General features: G+C 35.6%; 3 protein-coding genes across 8 annotated transcripts; 2 read left to right on the forward strand and 1 right to left on the reverse strand.

Annotated features, from left to right (window-relative positions):
* Window positions 1-1,209: 1,209 nt before the first annotated feature.
* On the reverse strand, window positions 1,210-9,175 carry LOC122405018 (dynactin subunit 1). 4 transcript variants are annotated; one of them, XM_043409462.1, is made up of 14 exons: window positions 8,713-9,175; window positions 8,455-8,612; window positions 8,288-8,320; window positions 8,087-8,146; window positions 7,062-7,206; window positions 6,541-6,603; window positions 5,449-5,586; window positions 5,240-5,377; window positions 4,920-5,159; window positions 4,576-4,827; window positions 4,385-4,501; window positions 2,278-4,329; window positions 2,029-2,190; window positions 1,210-1,952 (listed from the first exon to the last, which is right to left on the reverse strand). In XM_043409462.1, the coding sequence occupies exons 1-14, from the start codon at window positions 8,878-8,880 to the stop codon at window positions 1,737-1,739; spliced, it is 3,942 nt and encodes a 1,313-aa protein (XP_043265397.1). In that variant the 5' UTR covers window positions 8,881-9,175; the 3' UTR covers window positions 1,210-1,736. The 4 variants fall into 4 exon arrangements, with proteins under 4 accessions (XP_043265397.1, XP_043265398.1, XP_043265399.1 ...); XM_043409463.1 differs by lacking the exons at window positions 8,087-8,146; window positions 8,288-8,320 and having other exon boundaries at window positions 8,713-9,172; XM_043409464.1 differs by lacking the exons at window positions 6,541-6,603; window positions 8,087-8,146; window positions 8,288-8,320 and having other exon boundaries at window positions 8,713-9,171.
* A 350-nt stretch (window positions 9,176-9,525) lies between these two features.
* Window positions 9,526-10,352, forward strand: LOC122405020 (PCNA-associated factor-like). Its single transcript, XM_043409469.1, has 4 exons — window positions 9,526-9,669; window positions 9,847-9,918; window positions 10,013-10,134; window positions 10,215-10,352. Exons 1-4 carry the CDS (start codon window positions 9,633-9,635, stop codon window positions 10,263-10,265), a joined length of 282 nt encoding a protein of 93 aa, XP_043265404.1. The 5' UTR covers window positions 9,526-9,632; the 3' UTR covers window positions 10,266-10,352.
* A 430-nt stretch (window positions 10,353-10,782) lies between these two features.
* LOC122394891 (cullin-associated NEDD8-dissociated protein 1) lies at window positions 10,783-16,857 on the forward strand. Of its 3 annotated transcripts, none has more exons than XM_043392082.1 (14): window positions 10,783-11,017; window positions 11,518-11,687; window positions 11,855-12,068; window positions 12,145-13,381; window positions 13,490-13,773; window positions 13,842-13,973; window positions 14,052-14,220; window positions 14,409-14,697; window positions 14,777-14,975; window positions 15,046-15,303; window positions 15,516-15,704; window positions 15,801-16,044; window positions 16,112-16,258; window positions 16,352-16,857. In XM_043392082.1, exons 1-14 carry the CDS (start codon window positions 10,976-10,978, stop codon window positions 16,483-16,485), a joined length of 3,708 nt encoding a protein of 1,235 aa, XP_043248017.1. In that variant the 5' UTR covers window positions 10,783-10,975; the 3' UTR covers window positions 16,486-16,857. The 3 variants fall into 3 exon arrangements, with proteins under 3 accessions (XP_043248017.1, XP_043248018.1, XP_043248019.1); XM_043392083.1 differs by having other exon boundaries at window positions 12,148-13,381; XM_043392084.1 differs by lacking the exon at window positions 10,783-11,017 and having other exon boundaries at window positions 11,556-11,687; window positions 11,837-12,068.
* The last annotated feature ends 1,865 nt before the right edge of the window (window positions 16,858-18,722 follow it).

Genomic DNA, 18,722 nt, shown 5'->3' on the forward strand with positions numbered 1-18,722 from the left:
ATCTCAGAATTAAATACTGACAAGTAATATTAAAGTATGTTAATGTTAAGGCAACAATTTAATTTTTAGATACGTTGTATCGATTAAGAAATGAACAAATTACGTTGAGTTTGTCCTGAGAAAATTCATTGCTTGCTCTCTTTCTTTCTGTGAGTATGTTTAGTCGATTATAGTAAACAAAATTAAACAGACTTTGTTTGTACTGGAGATGGACTACAGGCTTGCCTTTTAGTCGAATAAATAAAATTGTGAAAAAATTTAATACATAAATAAGTCATTATTTTGATTAAAAAAGTAATCCTGTATCCAGATTCAGCCAAAGGATTTCTTCCGTATAGTTTTAATGGAAGAGACTGTGCAGTGGTATTCTCCGTGCTATTGCTTCGATGTTTATAACACGTGACTTAGATCCATAATTGATCGATCAATCAATTGTTAATACGTATAATGAGTCCTCTCACGCGAAGTCACGTTACATATATCGATCGGAAAGAAGTTCGAGAAGACTTATTTCTGTCACTGAAAGTTTTCGTTCACATTGACCATACTAGTTGCGCCAATATTCGTGTCCATGTTCCAAGCATTACTTCCAAAAAGATGTGTAATCGGTCATTGTTAACTCATCATGTCCTTATTGTGAAAAACATTCTAAAGGAAACGTCCGGTCAGCCTTAGCACGATTTACGATTCAAGGATAATTGTTTGAACGGACAACTTGTTTCATGAAATTTTTGGCAGTGATTAAGGAAAAAGAGATATAAGCATTAAATATCTTTGAGTGAGTGTATGGTTAATTATTATTATTATTATCACCATCATTATTATTATTATGATTATTATTATTATTACGAAAGAGGGAAACGAAAAATACAAAATGAATGAGTAAAAGTGTGTATTACCATGCAGTGAGAATGAATGAACGAGTAAGTTAATGAATAATTAATGATATATGCACTTATTACTATTTGGTATGTGTATATGTATATATACAGATAATGATTTACATGTGTGTATACATATATACATGTGTATGTATAATAAAATTGTGACAGTAATTAAGGCATACGTTATTTCATAAATAATGAAAAACACATCAACAGTTTATTGCTCCTTTAATCGCTATAAATAAAAACTGAAACATTGTATTATAGCGTCTGTATTCTATTTCATTAAGTGTTAGTTTGATGGCAATACACAATTATCGTTACTCAAAATGGTAACAGTCGATTGTTAAAAGTGGACGATATGACTGCTCTCGAGAAAAAGCAGTTAATTTCTGTTGTGATATTTTCGACACACGGGATTATGTAAAGGATTTTTAAGTCATATATTTGACAAATTCATAAAAAATATACAGAAGAGCCACGAAGGCGTTGAACATTATCGTTCAAATTGTTAATAATAATAAAATGCTGCAGTCTACTAGCCATGGTGCGCCGGTCATCATGCTGTAGCCAGACGGAAATAAATAAAATCTTCACGCTCTAAAGTTACATTATCACTAGATTTAATCTGTTCCTTTCATCGGGCGCAAATTCGTAATTAATTACGTTTTTTTTTTTCCTGTACAAAGTCGATTAAACGTATGCAAATATAACAAAAATCTGTATCGTCTAATGTCTAAAAACAAAAGCTATAAAGCAATACTTTGCACTTGTATACCACTCAGTTTTTGTGGTAGCATATTTTGTCGCACTAGATACTTAATATGAAAATTAAGGGCTAGAAACTGACAGTTAATAACACAATAAAGTATGAATTTTCCTAAGTTCCTGTGTTCCGACATTGACAGTGAAAACTTGTTCCGGGCCGTTATGAGGAATCGTGACTTCCGCAGCAAGCAATTTCTTTTCCTGCATTGCTGCTGCCATTTCGCGATTTGGAAATACTGCAAAATTCGCTTCGGCCATTCCTCCCGCCGTTCTCTTTACAATTTCTTCGCGAACTTCACCCTAGAAACGATGTCAAATATTTTTGTATTGGAATTAAATATGAATATAATGTTACTTTTAGTAATTAATGGCATACCACTAGCTGATCGGCTCTTTCTTTTAATTCTCTCATAACTATCTGACGTTGTAGCAATTGATAAACTGGCATCGCCTTTTCTAAGACTGGACCTTCTAAATCTGATGTCTTCTTACGTGTTAAATCAGGAACGATGGGGAACATCATAACTTGTTTAATATCCTAAACATCAGAACAGAATTTGATTACAGATTTAGAGAAGTGTAAGAGAATATTTTTCAAACGATTCATATCAATCCCACAACTCACTTTGGTAAGATTGTAAGTCTTCTGTTTCAGTTCTTGCATTTTTACATCGACCGGTCGTGATTTTGATGGAAGCGTTATTGGATCCAAACTTTCTAATTTTATACGCAATGAGTTATACATTAATTTCTTCTTTTGCTGATTTTCATTCTTCAAGGCTTCCCTGAGAGCACTTATTTCTTGCATCAAAGATTTATTGTCCATCGATTGAGTATTTGATGTCACTGTAGCATTTCCAGCCATATTGTCTGTTCCAGATGCAGACATCATCGTCTTCTTTCCAACAAATTTCAATTTCTCTTTGAGCTGGCCTCTCTCGCTTTCCAAACTGTCGATGTCTGTCTGAAGATGATCCATCGTTTCTTCGAATTCTTTTTCTTTTCGCTTCAGTTGATTCTGAGCTTCTTCCAATTTTCTCTTCAACTTTTCTACGTTCAATTCATGCTCGTGTTGTTGCGTCGCAAGCTTCTTTTCCACAACATCCTTTCTTAAGATCATTTCGCATAATTCGTTTTGTTTTTCTCTAAGAGCTAATCTTGCTTCGAGAATATCGCTGTCCCTGGCTTCCAATTTCCTACTGAGCACCTTTGTTTCTTCGGCTTCTTTTCTTGCCGCTTGTGCTCTTATCTTAATAGGCATCAAGGATTCGTTCTCCGCGCCTTGTTCTTGTTTTTGCGACAGGTGTCCGCTTATCGCCAGTTCGTTTTCACATTCGGCCATCTTTTGTGCCAAATTGGCCGCCAACTGTTGAATGACCCTCAAACTCCCCTTGACCGTAGCTACAGGCCCTATATCTTCGGTATCGTAAACCTTTTCACACGCTATAGAAGTCATGTTCTTCAATTGATCCGCGCCAAGTCCCGTGTCCAAGTCGCCGTTCATTATAATTGCTTGCACAGCGCTCTTCAGCAATGTTTGGAACGTTTTCACGATCTTCACTGCATGCTGATAACATGTAAACATTTGTTCGCTGGAATCCTTATCCAATCCTAATTTCGATTCCGCAGTGTGTCTTACAGCAGCATGATCGGTCAACACACGTCTTCTGGCTGATTTCAAGTGTTGTTGTATCACTTCGCATGTCGTTTCCGCGTGCTGACAGAGAAGGCCTATATCACCGCCATCTCCTTCGATTAACGTTTTGATCGCCGCTGCATCGGTCATGATAGCATCGCATGCAGAATCCAGCATTCTTGTGCCGTTAACTATCAAGCGAGCTTGGTTGATGGACTCTCCAAACAGTACGGAAAACATAGTACAGAAGTATCCGCAACACTTTTCAATAGCATCCATCGGTAGATTTTCATCCAATTGATCTCTTTTGGTCAGCTCAATCAGAGAGTCCAATGATTTCTCCTGTGCAGCCATTTCCGGATAAGCCGCTCCAACTTTTAGTAACATTTCCGGAGTACAAACGCTCAAGGCCGATTCGAAACAACCGAGGAAAGTCTGTAACGCATACATATACGAGCACAGATGCGATCTGAAGGTGTACTGTGCCACCGAATGACCTTTCACCACAGCCGCTCTGTCGATCTTATCCAACGATCTATACTTGTCTCGTACTTGCGATATAAGTATTTCCGTCTTCTGTATTATTCTTGGTATAAGAAGAAGCGTTAGGATAGCATCGTGATCCCCACCGCGAGCCAAGAACGCGGGAGGCATAAAGGACAATAAGTAGGCCACGTGATTCCGGGCTTCTTCGGCTTCCAACCGCCGCAGCTCGAGATCGACCGCTTTCGTTTGTGCGCGCGTTTCGGCGAACGTCTTTTGAAAATCTAAAATCTCTGCCAATTGCTGTTCCGCGCTTCCCATTCCGAATTTAGAGGTCTCTGTCGATTGCACGCGCTGCTGCAATTGCAAACATTGCTCTTGCATCTGATGAGTGAGCTCGCGGAATTTGGTGATCGTAAGTTCGCGATCCGTCAACGTTTCCAGAGCCGCGTCCCGATGACGATAAGCGTCACGAGCCGCCCCAAGAGCTAGATCCAATTCCTCGCGCAGTTCCAATTCCAATTCTTTCGACGATTCAGCAAGTTGGTCGGACATATCCTGAACAGAAGTTACTTTGATAACACTAGTTTTGACATGGTTACAAACGACATACCTGTAAAGCTTCCAAATCTGAAACAGCTTCCTCCAGTTCCGCCACCTTCTCTTCCAACGCCATTTTCTTTTCACCAAGCACCTCGACCATTTCTTCAGCGCCCAACGCGACATCGACCTGTTTCATGAAACAAGTTTCATATTGGTATCGAGAAAAAAAATTTGTAGTCCAGGACTATCGATACTCCTCACTTGTTCTTGCAAGTCTGCTATCTGATATTCCATTTCTTCGACTCGTGCTGACAATTTCTCTTTTGTGCGTCCTAGTTCCAATATTTCCGACTTCTTTTGGTCTAAATCTTTTTGAAGCTTTTGGAATTCATGTTTCTCGTGGGCGGACAGATCTCGCATCCTAACGAGAGTTTCTCGTAATCGATTGTTCTGCTGTTCTAATTGCTTTATCTCATAACTTGAAGCACCAGTGTTCGAGCCTCCTCCTGCAGCCTACAATAATGGTCATATACTAATGCTCGTCATCACAAAATCATAAACTATAACTGAAATAACGTCTGAATACAAATTAAAAAGTATTTTACCCTCTCAGACATTTCTGTCCGCAGTATTTCTAAATCTAATGTTTGCTCTTCCAATTTTTCCTTTAATTGTTCCAATTCAATCTGTAATGTCTCGGCTTTCTCCTCGGCCATTTCTTTATCCAATGTGGCCATTTCTACGGTCTCTGCAAGATCTGCCATTTCTTCTTGGAACTGTTCTCGAGCTACGTGCGCATCTTTCGTTTCCTGGCGTGCTCGTTGAAGTTCCCTTTGTAGACTAGCCTTGTGTCATAAAAGAAGATATTTAAATAAAAAATATCTCAATAAAGAAATCTATAAGATTAATTACGAATTGTAATTACTTGATTCTCCATAACTTTCGTTTTGAATTCCAAAAGTTGTTCGAATTGAAGCTTCGTCTTTTCGAAGTCTTTCATTCGTTCTTTATCTTGCATTCTCTTCACGCGCAATGTTTCGACTTTGTCAGTGAGATCACGAACCTACATAAATGCATATTATGCGTTTAATAAATAAATATAATTTGAAATACGGTTTTTTTCAAACTGTTTACCTGAGATTTCAAATTTTCATTCTCTTGCTGAAGTTGCAAATGTGAGAGTTTCTCTTCTATTACATTTGCAGCTGCTGCTGAACCTGCCATTACTTGGCCGGGTACAAATTGTGGCTTTAAAGTCTCTACAAAACCTGTCTAAATTATAAACAAACAGTAAATGAAACCGTGGCCTAACATAAATTGGGTGTTTCTTTTATTATCGCACTGGAAAAAACACACGTTCCGAAAGAACTTTTTCCAAGTCCTTCTACGTAGCCGTGATGCCCTAAAATGTTCCATCTTTACCGAATATTTATTCATAAACGACACAAACAAACATATTTTATTTTATCTGCGGTAATAAAAAAGACACCCCACATTTCCTGTACAAAAACATTATGTTTTAAAAGAATGTTGTTTTTGTATGTACATTCAATAGAATTAGTCTATTTTAAAGTGATTAATGAGATTAATTGTAATAAAAGACACCAACAAGCTACACCGAATACTCTATTAGTTCTAACAAGTGTAGGAAATTCAGTCAATGAGTCGATTTGTGTTATATGACATTGGAATTTGCAGTAGGCACAATATCAACTAAGTCAACTATCATATCCTAATCATTTATAAGTATTAATTGCATTTTTATCAGGGATATCTAATTCTTGGTAAGTGATCAAAAAAAAAAAAGAAAAGGAGAGGTTCTCAAGTAGTAGTAGTATACCTTTATACCACAATGCTGTTAAGTGCTTGTTCGTAAAAAAAATTGTTATTATCGCCCCGATAATACGACTATAAAGGGGAATTCAGCATCTAATTGTTAAAAAAAACAACTACATATCTGAATACCCCTTCCTCTTAAAAGTTGTAGGGTATCAAAGCATCACAGAACTGAATTAACAAAGCAGATGCTTAATGCAACAGTGAATATGGTGGAGGGTATATAAATTCCATAATCCAATAAGAACAGGTAAACCCATCAAAGTGCAATGATGCTAGTTGTTATGAAGTCACGTGTTACAATGCTTATGATCAACAAACAACTAGTATGAGAAAGTTTAAGGTCAGATGAGAAAAATTTAGATATTACAATTAATGAGTATTAATTACATTATTGTGATCATCTTGGGCCTTTGGCTTTTTGCCGGGAGGCGAGCTCGTGCTAGGGGACTTCTGAAACACGTACGTGCATTCCCATATGAATCATTCTGTGCCAACGGAATCATCTAACTTGTTTTCAAACTTTACAGCATATTGTTTCGTTATTTCGCTAAAGATTTCCAAGAATCTCTCTGGCAATGGGGCATACGCACCGAGAGGCATTCGTTACATTAATACCACGTCACAGAATACGATTCTCTAAATACGATTGTTAGCAAACATACAGATTACTTTGAATAGCCCAGAGATTCGAAGATAATAAAACCAATCGCTTCCTATTAACTTGATCATGAAAATTTATCACGTTTAAACGTATCTTTACACTTCGCTGAAAACATTATACCATATATTCATGCCTTGTTGAATCCTCAGAATAATCCATTTACTGTGTTTACATAAATAAATGGTACATCAACTTGTTATAAATTATCACTGCGAGGAAAACAATTTACCAAACAAAGAAACAATACCTCGATAAATGAAGCTCTTTTGGTTGAAGTTGGTGCCGGTATAAGGGACTCTCCACCATCTTTGCGCTCGTGTTGCGATCCGGATAAACTTTCTGTACTCGGAGCACTTAATAGCGTTCTACTACCGGCCAAAGATAATCGTGAGCTGTAAAGATTATAGTTTCAATAATTTCTTTGTATATGTAATTTGAACATTCACAATATCAAAGCTAATATAATATTTTCAATTAATGCCATCACAGTTACAGAGTATTACACATTGATTATATACAGTTGAAAACATTATAGAACGAAATTAAAATATAATGATAAACGTTATAGTCGAACGTCGATAATCCGAAGAAATGTATCATCAATCATACATAAACAATAACACTTTTCTAGGATACACTAGAACAAAAGAGTAGTATTTGTATTTTGCAAAGAATTAGTGCCCTTTTTCTGGGAGTACCAGCTATATAAGGTTTCTCATCGTGCATATATTATCCCGCTTTCAAGACCTTCATTTCTAGAAAAAATTACAGATTTAAACCAAAAATAATTTAATAATAAAAACTTAAAGCATCTACTGTCTGACTACACTGGTTTAAAGCAAAGCATGCAATACTGAAATATTTTGTTTCCCTAATATTTCGGATAATCGATGTTTAACGGTACTTCCTAAATACATAATATATTTTAACATTAAAAATATATAACTACTACTGCAACATAGCTCTAAATATAAAAAATAATATCAGGTCAATTGCATCTCCTTACATTGTTATATTTATTTGTATGTTTGCTGTGTTCAAATATGAATGCTTATAAATGATTTAGGCTTCCAGTGTACTTTCGTAACAATTTATACATTATTAAAATTGTAATATGATTACAAATCTACAGTAGGGAAAAGTCATGGCATCGCAATGACTTGTAAAACCATAGATGCTTGTAACAAGCAATTACATTACACATACATAAAGACATTTAAACAGAACGTCGAGACAGACATTTTCCAACGATCCACGTACACAAACTCTTACCCAGAAAGCTTGTCAGATTGCTGCCGGGTAACATGCGCAGGAGATGTTTTTCTCCTTACTCTTTTATGACCAGCATATGAATTTTAAGAATCTATTAATTATACCTATTCTCTTTTTTTTTAAACGATTATTGCCAATATAATAAACATTACACTTTTCATATTGATAACTTTGAGCGATTATACAAAAATATAAACTTACGCAGTGGGTTCATTCCTTCTATGTGTACTAATAGTAGCATGAAATTTATATTAACATAATTAATCGTGATTGCATATATTATACTAAGAATATTTAATCGAATAGAATACCTGATGATACAAGATTTATCTAAAGAATAAGTTGCGAACTATAAACATAAGATATACCTGTTCAATCTGCTTCTAGCCCTTGCTACGCTGGCCTCGTCCGGTGTTGTAGCGCTACTGCCTGCAGAAGATGGACTAGCAGGCTCCGTTCTGTTACCTGCTTCGTCCAATAAAATGAGCTGGGACTGACGTACAAACATTCCATAGTTTTCTGCACACTGGTATAACAGAAACATTGAAATTATATGCTCCTTAAATCCTGTTTTAATATGGATTCGTTTGTTTAAAAATATACATACATAGCGTGCCAAAACATACCTTGAAATACGGTTGACCTTTAATAGTGCCGTTATTCTTTCCTTTAGGTTCATCGAGTATTACTCCGATCCATTTTCCCGAAGCAAAACTTGGATGACCGATGTAAGCGATTACTCCTTGACAGTCCTTGCCAGGAACCTCAACGCGCTGTCCGATTTTATACGACATTTCGGCTGCAGCGAATTACGCACGATTCTTTACAAGTATTCCCATGGATTCAATTTATCCCGGCGTAATCTTACACCTTTCTTTCAATTTCATGCATTCCTTTTACATTACAAGCAATTCTATATTTTATGCTATTAAATACAGACAGTACACATTACAATATTAACATAGCAAGATGTAGAAAAGTGAAAAATAATTTTAGCATCCAATAAAATGTAAAACCTAGCACCACAGACGGGGTATAGAACAGACGTTGCATGCAATGCTTTCGTTTGTCATATGGATTGGGGAACCGTGAGCCCCCTCAGCATGTTTATGTCACTTCCAATGTTATCGGTCTATACTGGAATTCGAATTTAGCACCTTCGGTGTTTGGAATTAAGACTAAATATTCGACCAATCGATAAATCATACAAATGTTTGTATTTATATTGTTACATCTATCGTTTATAAACAAATGAAACATAATTTGTTGAGATATCTGTAATTCAAAACTTTAAACTGTTTCGAAGTATCGAAAAAAATTAAGGCATTGTTTAATAATTTTTACAGTAGGATCATTTTTAAGTTGGCTGTACTGTTTAGTTCATCTTGCTTGGGTAAATACGATTACGATTGGCAATATGAACACGCAGTTGATTTGAATAACGCGAAATTTAACTGTTAGGTTAGACTCTAACGAAATATTGTAAATTTAGTGTTGTTTCTTGGTTTTTAAAATCTTTATACTTGGAATATTTGATCTTAACGATATGGTGAGAACAAAGGCAGATCGTGTACCTTTAAAAGGTGGTAAAAATTTTCAAGAACTATTGTTTTACTGAATTTTAAAAACGGTTCCTTTGTGTTTCGAGCAACCCCCGGCTCGATTCAGTCATTGATCTTATTCTGTGTCGTTAAATTTTCCAAACGTTTCTCTTTCTGATTATGTTTATTATAAATTATTTTTTCCTTCGTTATTTACAGCTGTTGGCGCCAAAGCCCCAAATAAATCCGTAAAAAGTGCAACCCCCAAAAAAGTGACATTAGGTGGTAAAGGTAAACTCTATATTTTCTTTGTTCTTTAAAAAGTGAAGATAATTATTTATATATATGTTATCAAACGTAAATGTGAATGGAAGTATAATTTTAGGAAAGAGTTATTCAGGTGGTAATCCATATCATCCGAGAGAAACTCCAGAATGGCAGAAGCCTATCACCTGTTTTCTCAATCAAAATTCAGAGAAAGATATTGCAGGTTCCTCGGGAACACAGGTATATTATACTGAATATTAAAAATACATGTATTTACTTTAGACACATCAATATTTTATCGACGATAAAATTATTAACAGAAAATAAGTAAAGAAAGTGCAGATGAAGACATTGAAAACGAATCTGAGTGAAAATCTGCAGTAACTGTGCATTTTATTGTTATAATATTATTTCTCTGTTACCTACTAGTACAATAATTAATATTTATTTTTTTTATAAGCAGCAAAGATGCTAATTTATGTTTTATTATTAACTGACAAAGACTTATATATTTTAAATGTTCAAGAGTTTAATTAATGTCGCAATTAATATAATTTAAGATTTAAATATCGTAAGATGTAATATATCTAAATAAAATTTGTATACTTTTATAAAATAAAAATGTACATTTTACGCCCCTTCCAACAAAATATATTTTTTCGTTTTTAATCCATTGGTGATTTTTAAGAATGTGTATAGCTAAATTGTGTTTAATGTAGTAATTAAGAAATTTTGTAAATATTTCGTTCGTGTAAATTTAAGGTGGAAAAGAAGCGAGCGACCAATCGCAAGGTAGCATTTTGATGTTTCTTTTCTGTCGTTATCCGATGGATTTAGGAACGCAGAATTACCATCAAAATTTTGGCAGTCGAAGTTTGCGGTAAAGATTCGCAGTGTTGAAATGTTGCCGACAGCGAAATTTCATTGAAGATACAGTTTCTAGCAAAGTCTTTGACCGACTAAATAGAATCGTATTCAGTGTTGTCTGTTTCCAGGAAATTTTGTAATTTTCTTTTCGTTCAATTTATAACATAGAATATAGGGACGACAACTGTAACCGGCTGTGAAAAAGTTTTCAATCATGGCTAGTGTCTCTTATCAAATCGCAAACTTGCTGGAGAAGGTATTCAATTTAGCCATCGAAATATATTTTTACTGTATCTCGATATTGCATATTCGTTTTACCGATTGTTTTAAGATAATGCTTCACAGAAGTGTTAGTACTTGAACCGGTGATAATATTAAAGCTCTACATAACCTCGCTTTATCTCTTTAAAGAATACTCTATTAATTCCGTAAAATCCGTTTTATTAATCTTCATTGTACATAATGATAGTGCGTTCGGTTGATTCTGTTAAACATTTTTCATGAATATACTCAAATAAACGTATCATTGTTTACTATAGATGTAAATTTCTGCATTGATAAATATGTTATATCAACAAGAAACAAAACTATTCTCAGCTGTCATAAAGGCGAGTTTATGTAAATATTGTTTTAATTTTCGATAAATGATTCGAAATTTAGTCCTTTTGTATCGTAGATCTATTGTTACTAATTTTTCAATGTTACATTTACAATCAGCCTTTTTTTGTAATTGTATGATAAAATTTGTTGTCTTAGATGACCTCCAGTGACAAGGATTTTAGATTTATGGCAACTAATGATCTAATGAGCGAGTTACAAAAAGACAGCATCAAATTGGACGATGATTCAGAACGTAAAGTTGTAAAGATGCTTTTAAAACTACTGGAGGACAAAAATGGAGAAGTACAAAATCTTGCAGTAAAATGGTACAGTAATATGTAAATTAAACCTGAAACTTAAAGTGTTTTCTTTTTTTTTGTAAATCTATAATAATACTGTATGTTACTTTAAAAAATATCAGTTAAGTTTTTTCTTGCATCTGCAAGATTTTCTCTGTATTTGGACACGATTACAGAAACGTGTCCGATTTCAGTTTGGGCCCCTTAGTCAATAAGGTAAAGGAGTACCAAGTGGAAACTATCGTTGACGCGCTATGTAGTAACATGGTGTCAGACAAAGAACAGTTAAGAGATATTTCCAGTATCGGTTTGAAGACTGTGATTTCTGAACTTCCTTTGGGATCCAGTGCACTCGTTGCAAATGTTTGCAAACGAATAACTGGCCGACTTAGCAGCGCTATAGAAAAAGTAATCATCATTATTAAGTATTTAAATTTCGCGTTATAAGTTCAGAACGATATAATTAATTAATTTTTTATAACAGCAGGAAGACGTGTCCGTGCAACTCGAGGCCCTCGATATTGTGGCCGACTTGTTGTCTCGATTTGGTGCTTTACTAGTCGCCTTTCATTCTATTATTTTGGCCGCTCTGCTACCGCAACTTTCTTCTCCCCGTCAAGCAGTTCGAAAGCGTACTATAGTGGCGTTGAGCCACCTTTTGACATCGAGTAACAATTATTTGTATAATAAACTTTTGAATCATTTACTGGAAGGTCTTACTACACAAACTGCAAAAAATGTGATACGCACCTATATACAATGCATCGCTTCTATTTGTCGTCAAGCGGGGCACAGATTCGGTGAACAAATAGAGAGGGTCATGCCACTGATTGTACAGTATAGCAACGAGGATGACGACGAGCTGAGAGAATACTGTTTGCAAGCGTTCGAGTCTTTTGTGTACAGATGCCCTAAAGAAATTACACCGCACATAAATAAAATAATAGAAATTTGTTTGGTTTACATCACGTACGATCCAAACTACAATTACGACGATGATATGAGCGATTCGTCCGACGGCGAAGGCGTTGTAATGGAAATAGAGGAAGACGGAGAGGAAGACGCGGAAGACGAGTATTCAGACGACGATGATATGAGTTGGAAAGTTCGTAGAGCAACCGCGAAATGTCTCGAAGCTGTTGTATCCACTAGACGAGAACTTCTCCCTGACCTTTATAAAGTTGTCTCTCCAGCCCTGATATCCAGATTTAAAGAAAGAGAGGAAAATGTAAAATCGGATATTTTCCATGCGTATATTGCACTTTTAAGACAGACAAGACCGGCTACTGGTGTGCCTCTGGATCCCGATGCAATGGAAGACGACGATGGTCCGATATCGTTGCTGCAACAACAGGTTCCATTGATAGTAAAAGCGGTTCATCGTCAAATGAAAGAGAAAAGCATTAAGACACGACAAGATTGCTTTTCGTTGTTAAAAGAATTGGTACTCGTATTGCCTGGGGCTTTAAACAATCATATACCGGCATTGATATCCGGTATACAGTATTCTCTGGGGGATAAAAACTCCTCTTCGAACATGAAAATCGACACATTGGCTTTTATACACACGTTATTGATAACTCATCAACCTGAAGTGTTTCGTGCTCACATGGCGGTTTTAGTACCACCGATCATAGCTGCTGTTGGAGACCCATTTTATAAAATTACAGCCGAAGCGTTGTTAGTGTTGCAACAGCTTGTACAAGTCATTAGACCACATAGTAAGTTGTAAATTATTATACAATTTTATACTTTAAAGAGGTATTTTGGTCTAGGATATTTTATCGGTGAATTGTAGATCATCGATTAATTGTCAAATGTTATTTTAGACAAACCATGCTATTTCGATTTAACGTCATTGTCTGGCGAAATATATCATTGCACGTTAATGAGACTAAAGACAGCCGACATCGATCAAGAAGTAAAAGAAAGGGCGATCGCTTGTATGGGTCAAATTCTCGCCCATTTTGGAGACATATTGTGCGATGAATTGCGCTTATGCCTTCCTATATTTTTGGACAGACTCCGTAACGAAATTACACGACTCACGACAGTCAAAGCATTAACGTGTATAGCATCGTCTCCTTTGAGAGTAAATCTTGAGCAAATTATGGTACGTATATTATACAGTGTGTCCGTCGGTTATTTCCACGTAAATTATTATCGCCACGCTTTTTACAGGAAGAGGCAATTCCAATTCTTGGATCATTCCTCAGAAAGAATCAAAGAGCTTTAAAGTTATGTTCCCTATCACTTTTAGACACTCTGGTTCAAAATTATAGTTCTGCTCTTCACGTAGATTTATTAGATAAGGTAATAGAAGCTTTTTTTTAAAGAATTTCTAACCTCTGCTATTTCAACAAATTAAATTTGAATTAAATATGTTGTCAGGTTACCACGGAGTTGCCAGCGTTATTAAATGAGACTGATCTACATATTGCGCAGTTAACTCTTAATCTTCTCACGACTATTGCAAAACTACATCCAGTCGCCCTGACTAGGGTGTCTGATAATATCCTACCGGAAATATTAGTTCTAGTAAAATCTCCGCTCCTTCAAGGTACCACAAATCATTTAATATTTATATTATATTAAGTCAGCGAATTAATCTAATTATAAAATAACATTTATATTTATTTTCAGTCCTTAATGTATTGACAAATAAATATTACGTAACCTGTTTCAACCTCTCTCTTATCAGTTCTTTCTACATTTAACTAGTAACTTCTTATTTCTATCGTATTTCAGGCGTAGCTTTGAACTCGATGTTAGAATTTTTCCAAGCGTTAGTTCAGGCAGACATACCGGATCTTGGTTACAGAGAATTGCTCTCGATGTTGATAGCATCCGTTAGCCTGTCTGTACTTCACAAGCAAGCTTACCATTCGCTTGCCAAATGCGCGGCCGCGTTAACTATCACATGGCATCAAGAAGCGCAGGCAGTAGTGGAACAATTTTTAAAAGACGTTCAAAATCCACAAAGCGACGCGCAACATATTTTTGCATTATTGGTTATCGGTGAAATAGGTAGACACGTGTAAGTAATGCTCTATGCGTTTCTCTGCAGTTTATTTTCCTTGATCAACCAATTTTTTTTATTTCTCTGTTCGGTTCAGGGATCTGAGTGGAATCGCTTCTTTAAAGCACATAATTTTAAATTCGTTTTCGTCCCACTCGGAGGAAGTAAAATCGGCAGCAAGTTACACATTAGGGAACATAGCAGTCGGCAATCTCCCCGAATACTTACCGTTTATATTAAAAGAAATTGAGGCACAACCGAAACGTCAATATCTCCTCCTGCATTCGTTAAAAGAGGTAACATTATTTGTTGGCAATATATATTTTTACTTTGAACGTTATGTATCACGGAAATGTTACTTTGCAGATTATCACGTGTCAATCAGCTAGTCCTTCTGGTGTATCCCATTTACAAAACTTTGTGCCTTCGATTTGGATGCTGTTGTACAGGCATTGCGAATGCACAGAAGAAGGTACACGCAATGTCGTCGCTGAATGTCTGGGAAAGCTCACCTTGATCGATCCTACCACATTGTTACCAAGATTACAAGAATCTCTAAAATCACCTTCCGCGTTCATGAGAACCACTACAGTTACAGCTGTTAAATTCACTATTTCCGATCAGGTATTTACGTAAATGTAACACCGTGTAAAAATTCTGCGGGGTGTCCCATCGCAACTAGAAAAAGCTGTATCTCTAAAACGGTTAGAGATAAAAAATGATGTGCAATTTTTTTTTATGCTATATTAGAGATATAGCTTTTCCTTGTTGCGTGGGGCACCTTGTATATGTAATTGTTACGTTCGTGTAAGAGTAATTTGTAACTTTTTATACAGCCACAACAAATCGATATTATGTTAAAACAATGTATGGGCAATTTCTTAGTCGCGCTGGAAGATCCTGATCTGAATGTAAGGAGGGTAGCTTTAGTTGCATTTAATTCGGCGGCTCACAATAAACCAATGCTTATAAGAGATTTACTAGATTCTGTGCTACCACATCTTTATACCGAAACAAAGATAAAGGTAATTGAGAAAAAAAATAATGTTTAACTTGTTACAAAACTATTTGCTTTCTTGGTGAATGAACTATTTGTTGCACATTCGATTAATTAAATGTAGAAAGAACTGATAAGAGAGGTCGAAATGGGCCCCTTCAAACACACGGTGGACGATGGCCTGGATCTCAGAAAAGCAGCATTCGAATGCATGTATACCTTGCTCGATTCTTGTCTGGATCGGCTAGATGTTTTCAACTTTTTGAATCACGTTGAAAACGGCCTCAGAGATCACTATGATATCAAAATGCTGACCTACCTTATGACCGCCAGGCTCGCGCAATTGTGTCCTACAGCGGTTCTGCAAAGTAAGTGCTGCGCGGAAAACGAACACGTTGTTCATCTTTATTAATACTGTCTTGTGCTCGTGTTCAGGGTTGGAGCGGTTAGTCGAACCGTTGAAAAGTACTTGTACAATGAAAGTAAAGGCGAATTCGGTGAAACAAGAGTACGAGAAGCAAGATGAACTTAAACGTTCGGCATTGAGGGCAGTAGCAGCGCTTCTAACTATACCAGACGCCGGTGAACAATGTTTACAATTGAATTCTCGTAGTAGATATTTCTTGAAATAATGTTATCGCGTAATCGATAAAAATTTTTAATTTTACTTTCTAGATAAAAATCCGTCGTTATGCGAATTCGTAACGCAGATCAAAGCAACGTCCGAATTACAGCCGCTGTTCGAAATAATTCAGAAGGACTGCACTGGCAGCAGTATGAACGAAACCAACGCGATGGATCAGAGTTAGTCTACGAACCTTAATTTTTGTATTTTACATAGATCGCTGTTAGCTAAGCATGATTGCGGTCATATTATTCATAGTTTATTTCTATACGTTATTTTTTCATTATTGTCTTTGATCCGAAACGTAGTTTGAAATGAATGTGATTTCATGTAATACGCCATGTATAAATTACTAAAATAAATTTGCCAATTGTAAGCATTTTACGATAACGCACCGGGCTTTCGTTCAACGATAAAATCAACACTAAAATTTCGAATCCGATCGGACCTATAAATGTTTTTCTGGACAGGAATAAAAGATAACGGAAAGAAAACTTAGCTTTTCTTTTTCTTTTCTTTTTTTTTTTTTTTTGCTTCGTGCGTTTCACTTAAAGAACACGCAACAGAACTTCCTAATAACGTGACTGTGATCACGTTTAACGAATGCTTCCTCCTCGATTGCGTCAATCGACCCAAATGTTTATGATCAATGTTCGATCCTCTTGCACGCATTCGTGCCTCGTTTGCTGACCTACTTATTTCGTTCCTTTAACAAATTTATTACCAAGGTTTGCTGCTAGTTCCCATTCAAAAGTTAATGATCTTCTCCATACGTCATTGTGGTAAGACGCGTTATAAAGCACTTAAAACCCTTTAAAATATATCTTTGTATTAGTATTTTACGTGTAACGCTATACTTTCACGTAATATTCAAATATACCATCAATGCATTATTGGAACCGTAGTGTTTAGTGTTAGTAAATGCGTACTAAAAATAGATGAAGCTTTAGGAATACACAGACAGGGATGGGTACTTTGCCAAATATTCCGCGATCGATAGCCTTTAATTGCGTATAGCTCTTTATAACGGTATATTATTTATTAACTGTTTTTATTAAAAATATATAACATGATAGAACGTCAGAGCCATCTAATACACGTTCGTAATATTGTACCATAACCGCAATTTCTTCTGTTTTAGTCGACACACAGTATTCTTAGCGGGACTGTACAATGGGTTATCGAATCTGAAAATCAACGAAGACGAACTGGTTTTTATACCCCTTCGCTGCCCGTAAGAATCGTATCCAAATTAGTTTGGTACAGTTAGAATACTGTACATTCATTCTTTCGTAGTTTCAGAATTGTGAAGTATTATTTATAAATATATGAATGAAATATATATGTTTCGTGATAAATGTTACAAACTTTATTCTCATATTCTATGGAAAAGTAGATCGCTGTGCGATCATATTAGACTCTTCCTTGAATTACTTGCTGAAGTATTTAGCAGACAAGGCCTGTTTTATGTTCAGTCCTTCACCTAATTCTAAAACCTGATACGAATCACGTTTTCCTCGTCTAATTCTCGGAACCAGTTTTCGACCGCCATAAAATTTTATTTGGAAAATACGTGATCTGCTCCCAAGAGATGTGGAGGAGCGGAGCTTATGGGGGGATCTATACAAAATCCCGCCAAATTAATTTAACAGTCATTATAGAGAAAAAATCAAAGTGAATCGAGGGAAAGAATTTATTTTTTATTAAACAAGAATGTTTCGAATTTCAATCATACATAGAAATAGTAAGATTGATGCAATACGATTATTGGAATTTGCTGTTGCAAGAGACATTCGATACGTGAGAATGGTAACGATCATATTAAAAATTCTACGAACACCGAGACACCGAAATTTCTGACGTTGCGGGAAATCACGTAGACGCGAACTACTATCGATTAACATGAGAGTTGTGCAGAATTACAATCGAATTAATTGAAAAATTCTAATTAGAAAATTATTGTATTACAGTAAAACATATCTATTCTTTATTGCGAGCATTGAATCTATGAACATATTTAACAAAATTAAATATTATACATTTGAAAAATTACTTGTACGTCAAAGAGTTATTAAAACACGAATCAATCAAATCTTGTTTGTAGATAAGCAATTTATTACGTTTCAGTTCCAACCTGGAACAATGGCTAACAGATGGCGTCTAAATTTTTTTTCCGATACATATTTCGGTAAGCTTTTATTGTATTTTAGTTGGTAACGTACTTTGTTCAAAGAAGTATCAAGATAACCTTATTATAGACGTTACAATACTTGTAATTCGTTCTTAAATTTTGCAGTGAAATTTTTGTGAGCGTAGACATGGAAATCTATTGTCCGGAGACCTTTCGTCGACATGTTATCTGCCAGTCGTACCCCTTCCATTTAAAATCAACAAAGTAAAAAACTGTAATTGCCGAATAAT

This window comes from Colletes gigas, unplaced genomic scaffold (genome assembly GCF_013123115.1).
Source record: "Colletes gigas isolate AHSC1104 unplaced genomic scaffold, ASM1312311v1 Colletes_gigas_Sc00004, whole genome shotgun sequence".
Classification (NCBI taxonomy): Eukaryota; Metazoa; Arthropoda; class Insecta; order Hymenoptera; family Colletidae; genus Colletes; species Colletes gigas.

What these genes read in the sequence shown, in the direction of transcription:
- LOC122405018 (XM_043409462.1), bottom strand. Translation starts at nt 8,880, where the DNA reads ATGTCGTATAAAATCGGACAGCGCGTTGAGGTTCCTGGCAAGGACTGT. An exon ending in AAGGTCAACCGTATTTCAAG is followed by an intron (nt 8,613 to 8,712) that starts GTATGTTTTGGC and finishes CTGTTATACCAG; the next exon opens with TGTGCAGAAAACTATGGAAT. An exon ending in CAATCTGACAAGCTTTCTGG is followed by an intron (nt 7,207 to 8,086) that starts GTAAGAGTTTGT and finishes TAATCTTTACAG; the next exon opens with CTCACGATTATCTTTGGCCG.
- LOC122405020 (XM_043409469.1), top strand. Translation starts at nt 9,633, where the DNA reads ATGGTGAGAACAAAGGCAGATCGTGTACCTTTAAAAG. An exon ending in AGATCGTGTACCTTTAAAAG is followed by an intron (nt 9,670 to 9,846) that starts GTGGTAAAAATT and finishes CGTTATTTACAG; the next exon opens with CTGTTGGCGCCAAAGCCCCA. An exon ending in CAGGTTCCTCGGGAACACAG is followed by an intron (nt 10,135 to 10,214) that starts GTATATTATACT and finishes AATTATTAACAG; the next exon opens with AAAATAAGTAAAGAAAGTGC.
- LOC122394891 (XM_043392082.1), top strand. Translation starts at nt 10,976, where the DNA reads ATGGCTAGTGTCTCTTATCAAATCGCAAACTTGCTGGAGAAG. An exon ending in AAAATCTCCGCTCCTTCAAG is followed by an intron (nt 14,221 to 14,408) that starts GTACCACAAATC and finishes ATCGTATTTCAG; the next exon opens with GCGTAGCTTTGAACTCGATG. An exon ending in TCCTGCATTCGTTAAAAGAG is followed by an intron (nt 14,976 to 15,045) that starts GTAACATTATTT and finishes GTTACTTTGCAG; the next exon opens with ATTATCACGTGTCAATCAGC.